The sequence below is a fragment of the Corticium candelabrum genome, chromosome 2 (assembly GCF_963422355.1).
Source record: "Corticium candelabrum chromosome 2, ooCorCand1.1, whole genome shotgun sequence".
NCBI lineage: Eukaryota > Metazoa > Porifera > Homoscleromorpha > Homosclerophorida > Plakinidae > Corticium > Corticium candelabrum.
Window position 1 is genome coordinate 2247623 of NC_085086.1, and position 7939 is coordinate 2255561.

General features: G+C 38.8%; 1 protein-coding gene across 1 annotated transcript in view; it reads left to right on the top strand.

Moving 5' to 3' along the window:
* The first annotated feature begins 5134 nt into the window (after positions 1-5134).
* The window catches only part of LOC134198333 (probable serine/threonine-protein kinase DDB_G0281745), an 11456-nt gene continuing 8651 nt past the window's right edge, over positions 5135-7939 (top strand). Inside the window, exons 1-3 of the mRNA XM_062667704.1 lie at positions 5135-5735; positions 6401-6723; positions 7208-7939. The exon at positions 7208-7939 is cut by the window's right edge and continues 126 nt beyond it. Coding sequence (XP_062523688.1) covers positions 5642-5735; positions 6401-6723; positions 7208-7675 — 885 coding nt within the window. The 5' untranslated portion in view covers positions 5135-5641 and the 3' untranslated portion in view covers positions 7676-7939. The remainder of the gene's footprint in view (positions 5736-6400; positions 6724-7207) is intronic.

Below are 7939 nucleotides of genomic sequence, written 5' to 3' on the forward strand. Positions count from 1 at the left end.
TACGAGCGTTTCTTCTCTTATAACTCATTGGCACAATTGTTGTTGAGAACAGCACATCTGGCTACTGCTTGTAACCCCACCTGTCTTATGGCTAGCTGTGCTAATCTGTGGAACGCAAATGATAAACTTTTGTTATTGTATTGCTTCATTAGCGCGTGGCATCAGTCAACATCTAGATGTCAGAACTGGACTTGCCGAAACTTTTGTCTAAACGAACTTTCCTAGTAGCCCTAGGAGACGTACGAGCTTCTGGACGTAGCTAGTAGTTCTCCTGATAGAGAGACACTCAGGCAGCTTGCTGTGGAAAAAGCTGTTTGTTTTGCCACTTCGGATGCCCACCGTTTGCAAACATCTACGGAAGAGTTTTCATTTGTCTCATAACTAATTGTATGCAAGTCATTTTATTTATTATTTATGAATAATTTATTGATATAAATTAATTATATGCTTATTATATTTATTTAATAATTTTTTATTTATTTATTGTTCTTTTTTATTATTTTCATTGCATCTACGCATGCTAAGGTACGCGTTTACCGGTACACTGGCTACACATGTAGGTATTTACTGTACACTACACCTGCACACATGCAGTTATATCTTTAGCATTGTATTGGTAATGAGAAACAGTTTAATTGATTTAAGAATGTTATAGATATGTCACTATCAGCCTGCCACTCAGTGTGATTTGTAGAGGCTACTCACCCAAACCATCGGCAATTTTATTTTAGTAATTTGCACAGACACTACATGCCACGCCCACATGCCAAACTCATGTGTCACGCCCATACTGCTATACACCTTCCAAAACTCCTGTCTATAACTCTGCTAGTTTATATAAAATTCTATTTATTTTGTTTGATCTACAGTCAATACTCCAGTAGGTGACAAGAAACATATAAGTATAAACTGGTGTGGTATACATCTAATTTTATTATCATGTATTTTAATGTGTTAAAATTAGGAGATGTTAATCATACTTGGATAATGTATAAGCTCTAGGTGGATTGTAGCGCTGGCTTTAAGCCTCCACGTAGCACATGGAGTACAGGTCTCTAGAAGCAGGTGATGGTGTTTGTTTGTAGGTGCATGGATGGTATGTGTTTGAGTATTAATGGAGAAGACCCCTAGTTGTTGATGGATTGGGGTGTTTTTGGGTGGGAGATTTGTTTGATGGGTTGGTGTATGGGATGGCAGACCAGTTGATCAGATGTGTTGTTTAGTGTGTGGGTGAGTTTGTTTGTTTGTTTGTCTATTATAATATGTTGTGTTTATGTGTATTTGGTTGTGAGAGGGGTGAGTAGGAGCATTGGTGGGTGGTTTCATGAGCCGGTGGGTGAGTTGTTGGGTTGTCACTATATCATGGGTCAGTGGGTAGGCAGTGGATGATTCGGTGAGTAGGTGGGTATATGAGTCATACAGAAGGTCAATTGATGAGTCGTTGAGTTGGTGACTGGATCATTGGGTGTGTTTGTGGGTGAGTCAGTGTGTGTTTTCTTGGCATCACTTAGCAAATATATCAAGAACTACTTAGAGAGAGCATTAATAGCTATATATGCCTGCATGTCTGGAGTCTGGGCAATTGTTTTATGGCAATGTTGATTTTTAACAAACTCAGATCTTTACCTGTGATGAGGCGCTATCCGTCTTTTCTCGGACGTTCTTTGCAAGCGTTGTGTTTAGTGGCTAGAACACATTGCACGCATGCTCTTGGACTGTCTTCCTCAGTAGTTCTGTTTGGCTGGCTGCCATAAACTAGACCTGCACGTGGTCCTTGCTTATGGTTGAAAGACCATGTGAAAGATGATCTGCAAAGGTTGCGTGTACGCAACTGGTTTGGACTAGTTCAAGATCAGAGAATCAGTTGTTTCACATCCATCAAGCATCACTTGTTGTATGTTCCAACGGTATTTCAAGAGCTGCACTGGTCTGGCTCTCCACAAATGCTTTGTGACTTGCAAGCTTTCTGTTAATGAACAACCTGGTGCACGACAATGCTCAGTATGCCAGAGATGGTTTAAGAGTGCAGGAGGTTTAGTTGTGCCTTAATGGGTACCTGTTGATCAGCCTCAACCAACACGAACTCAAGCAGTGTTGTAAGAACTAGCCCCTGATCTAGACACCTCAACTCGTCCAGCTTTGACTATCATGACTTGCGGCTTGTTCCACTGTGGACAATGCTTGCGCGGCTTTAAGTCCAGACCTTGTTTTAGATATCACAACTGTCATCTTGAGCACTGCATGCCTGTCTACCGGGGCTCTTTCTAGCATGCATGTAATGACTGAATTGACGGTTTCGTTGGCCTCGAGACTTGAAACGACTCCACTGTTCCTCTACTGTTTGTCTACAAGCGATGGTAAAAGCAAACTGCCTAGTTCCCCTCTTTAATGAGAGCGGCTTTACCAGATAAACTGGCAGCTGTACACATGGCATGGTGTGTTTGTGTGTGTGTGTGTGTGTGTGTGTGTGTGTGTGTGTGTGTGTGTGTGTGTGTGTGTGTGTTTGTGTGTGTGTGTGTGTGTGTGTGTGTGTGTGTGTGTGTGTGTATGTGTGTGTGTGTGTGTGTGTGTGTGTGTGTGTGTGTGTGTGTGTGTGTGTGTGTGTGTGTGTGTGTGTGTGTGTGTGTGTGTGTGTGTGTGTGTGTGTTGATATGTTTACCTGTATGTATATTTATTTTAATGTGATATTGTGTGTGCAGGTGAGTTCTCCAACTGCATCTTCAGCGTCAGTTGTACCTAACAGCAGTAAGTCATAATGTAAACAATGATATAGAGGTTACAGTGTGCTCCCTAGAGCTTGTCATGCAGGCATTTTGCCGGTTAATTAAAGTGAAAAAATTTTTTTTAAAATTAATTTGTGTGATTGCAGCTCTTCTAAGCAAACTATGTGAGCAGCACGGGTAGATTCTAATTCATATTACAGTACTATAGTGTTCTTCACTCATGTAATTATTTGAATGTGATAGCCAATTACCCGAGTCTAACAAGCAGATATATATTTGATTGACGTATACAAACATTTGTATACCAGCTGTATAAGTACCTGAATACATCTAATGTGTTGTATGTAGATAATCATTACGGTAAACGTTGAGATGATAGACTGTAATAAAGATCTAAATACATGTACTGTACAAGAAGTCTTATTCTCTCGTGTCTTCAATTTTTGAAGAAGAGAATTAAAATCTACTTTTAGTATTCATTTCTGCACTTTGTTTAGCGTATACATGTTGTAGCTATAGTAACAACATTTCACTTTGCATTGATGATCAGTAACTATGACTCACAAAGGCAATATAACGGTCAGTCATTGGTCATTGACCAACCAACTGGTGTTCATGACCAACCACAATTTTCCTTTGATCTGACATTCCTACATGACTGTTCAATGCATAGTAATAGTTATTGCATGGATGGTATTGTAGGGAATCAGTGAGCAACCCAAAAATCCATACAACTGATGGAAGCATGCAAGATCTAGAGTTGATGATCTCCAGATGTGTGAATTCAAAATGACGTTTTATAGCAAATATCATATTTATTACCCCAAACACCATTTATTGCATGAGCTGCAGTCGAATGGATAAACGGTCGGAGGGCCACGTATTGGTAACTAAATTGTTTTTGTTGAACAACAACATTCTCTTGATTAGCTTTCTCATCTATTGATCAGTTTCTGTCGTTTACTTTACAGACCTTGCTTTAACTAAGATTTAATAAAATTTAGTTACAATGAATTTTAATCACCGTGACAACCACCTGACGTCATCATGATCAATAACAATGCAACAAATCAAATTTTATGTTTATATTTGATAGGAAATATATACAGTAGTCAATATGATGCACCAAATAAAGAAATGAACTTAAATGTTGATGCCAATGATTACAAGAAAAGATAGTGAAATCAAATAAGAATGAACGCCCAAAATTTTAAATTTAAGGTCAACCTCTGTAGAGCACGATGTCTGACCAAAAAGGTTTTTTTTTATATTCCACTCTGTACTCATGTCACTAATTGTGAATAATTATTAAGTTTTGATAATCATAATGAAATGCAGTAATTTATAGAAATATTACTTGGGAGTTGTTGTTCTAATCAAGAATAGTGATTATAGTTTTCAGAGTTAATTAGGTGTGTGTGTGTGTGTGTGTGTGTGTGTGTGTGTGTGTGTGTGTGTGTGTGTGTGTGTGTGTGTGTGTGTGTGTGTGTGTGTGTGTGTGTGTGTGTGTGTGTGTGTGTGTGTGTGTGTGTGTGTGTGTGTGTGTGTGTGTGTGTGTGGTGTCTGTAGCTCAATTATTATGAGGAGAATGGAAACAACCGGTACCTTTGAGGTATGAGTTTAATCAAATACAGGAACGGCACGGGAGTAATCTCCTTATGCAAGGAACTCATACATAATTTCCTCTCTCCACTCAGGAGTATAAATGAGTACCTTGTCATAGACTTAGGATAAAACATCCTGCACCAGATGGGTACGCGATGGCCTTGGTGCCCAGTCCCAGAGTTGTGCCATAGGCGGTGTTCTTGGATGCTCTGCCCAAGTTCAATGCGGATTGTCAAAGTTCTTTCGGAGACTTTACATAGCGCAGGAGGTCTTTTCCCTGGACGGCAAGGAAAGCTGTCTTTATTGTCATGTCCCACATCGATGACACCTGAGGGAATGGAATAGTAACGTGTGTGTGTGTGTGTGTGTGTGTGTGTGTGTGTGTGTGTGTGTGTGTGTGTGTGTGTGTGTGTGTGTGTGTGTGTGTGTGTGTGTGTGTTTGTTTCAATGTGTACTTTGTGTTTGTGTCAATGTGTACTTTGTATTTGTGTTCATGTGTACTTGTGTAGTCTGGTAAAATGTTAATTTTGTATTTACTTTATTATTATCACATTTGATAAGTTCTATTAATAAACAGAAATTTAATTAACAAAATAAAATTAATTTATAATAATAAGTTTACACTTTGTTTTTGTGTTTCCAGGTCGTACAAGCTCAACAGCAACAGCATCAAATGCTTATCTCTCTACAGCAGTGACACAAGCAATGAAGGTTAGTTGATTTCATTTTTATTGATGTTTGCTAGTCGGTTTTTAATTATTACGTGGGTATGTCATTTTGTGAGATTTCCTACAGTGTAACTGCCTAGAACATTGTTTACTGTATACATCAATAGTAAGAATTTCTGTTGTTTTACACAGACCACTACAGCTGCACAACAACCTCCAAGAGAAGTGGCTGGAAAAGGAGATGAACAGTTAGTAGAGCAGCTGATACAACAAATAGAACAACTGAGAAATGAAGGTTCAGCAAAAGATAGAGAAATTGCAGACCTACAGACGGCATTGAGAGATGAGAGACTGCAGAGAGAAAATGCAGTTGGTGAAGAGAGAAGAGAGAAAGAAGAGTTTCAACAACGATTACATGAACAAGGTCAGCAAATTGTTGAACTGAGACAACGGAATGTAGCTCTACAACGGGCATTGACGGACGAGCAAGTACAAAGAAAGCATGCAGTTGATAGAGAGAGGAGAGACAAACAAGAGCAGCAACAACGATTAGAACGAGAGAAGAACAATCTTCAGCAGCAACTAAATCAAGTGCAAAGAGAAAATGCCAACTTCGTAGAGCTGCTTGCAGATGCTGATGCAGCAATGGTACGATACAAGCAAGAAAATGAAGTTTCCAATATTCCTTCTCATGACATTCAATTGACTGGCACAGAACTAGGACGTGGAGCATATGGAGGTGAGATATGCGGTTTGATCACAAGGTTTCCTGTTCATTTATTATACTCAGCTTCATGTTGACCAACTGCTTGTTGTTAAGAAAACCCAATATTTACATCTCACTTTTACTACTAGGTATCTGTAAGCTATTACTTTGTTCACACAAACAAATGCATGGATAGTGAGTCGTCTCATATCAGGGAACAAACAACTAAGGACTCGTTTATACAATAAATATTTTGATTTATTTGGTGGTGTACATTTTGTGCTCCTTAACTGAGATGTATCTTACTTTGTTTACATTCACAGAAATTAGTGATGCAATGACTATAATTAATAAAACAGATTTGTTTTCTTGGCATTATGACAGTCAATTGAAGAAGAGGTAGGGTCTCAAGCTTTTCAAAGACAGTGCCGCTGCATTGTGTTTTTTCCTCCCACAATTTTTATATTTTTAGAGAAATGAGCATGCTCATTTTTTAGGTTGGCACTTATAGAAATGACACGACACAACTGGGTAAGGTCAGCTTGTGTTGGCTTAGCAATGAAGGTGGGACAGGTTGCTTCAGTAAGAATATCTTAAACTGCAAATACCTGACACTTTCAAATAGAACTTACCAACACTGACTTGGGTAGAACTGCTTATGAGAAGGAAATAATTTAAGAATTTGTATTGTGATTTAGTGGTTTGTGTTGGATATTGGCGTGACTGTCCTGTTGCTGTCAAACTGTTGTATGATCATTTGGCTGCTGTTCAACGCAACATTCATCTTGTTCAACAAGAAGCATCTGTAGCATGGAAGATACATCATCCAAACATTGCTGCCGTTTGTGGTGTCACTCTGGAGTTAGAAGAGAAGAAGGCATGGATTATCATGGAATTACATAGCGGCTCCATGTCTGGTGTGATTGATGCATGTCAAGGAGATGTTGCACCTCTCACTCTACGAGAAAAAGTTGACATGACACACGATTCTTTGTGTGGACTAGATTACATTCACTCGAGGGTAAGAACAGTTAATTAATGAAAGAAATTGATCTTCTATCATCTTATTCACTCAAATACTTGACGACTCATTTGGTATTTGATTGCTACAGTAGCAAATACAGACAGACAGACTGACAGACAGACAGGCAGGCAGGCAGGCAAACAGACAGACAGACAATTTGACAACCACAATTTTGACTATAATAGTTTTACTTTATGAAGACTGATTTATTGACAAACAAAAAGGGAGGGTACAGACTGTCGGGGTGACTAAACAAGGAAGAAGAAGGTAATGTTACAACAGTAACAAGGAGACTATAAATTGATGAGTTGACCAGTTGGTAATGACACCATGAGATATATACAGTAAGACAAATTCTAAATACACACGAGATTTCAATTATGGGAATTCCACACAAATAAGTAAATATTTAGACAAGGATATCAAAACATAGATAAAAATTGTAATTGATAATTTTTTATTACTGTTTGCATTGCTATAGCAACCTAGGGAAATTCTGCATGGTGACATCTGTCCAAGGAACATCCTGGTTACAGCAACGATGAGAGCCAAACTGGGTGATCTAGGAGCTGCTCGTTTTGAAGATGCTTCACTTTCAGTTGGTCTGCTGAGTCCACAATACACACCTCCTGAGAGATTTGATCTTCCAACTTTACCAAAAAGCTACAGAACCGACGTGTACAGTATGGGAGTGACCATATGTGAGCTCTTCACTGCTGTTCCTCCAGATCGTGAACAAAGGATGGATCAAGTCTTACTCATCCGTCAGCTAAATGTTCGTTCCTTATGTAAGCACTTGATGAGAGATGATCCTGCCACACGACCAACAGCAACAGAAGCCCGTCATATTATTAGTCGTATTCGTGATACCGACGAGTATAAAGCATGTCCTCCTAAACGAATGGTAAAGGGCAAGATGGATGGAATGGCTGATGTCACTGTCGTTTAGTTGATTTGGTGAAGTTGACATTTGATTGAAGCATGTGTTTGTTACTTGACACCATTTATATGTTGTTACAAGGTATTCACTTAGCAATAGCAATATCTTTAGCTTTGAAGGATCACATTGTATTTTGTTATCTCATTGGTGACCATTAGCGAACTAGCGAGTTTTACTGTTTGAACTTTGACATTGTTATTCAGTATTTGTAGGTTTGATGTGTATCACCTAGTCACGTGACATTATATCTCTATTTTCTGTTGCTGCAAGTTA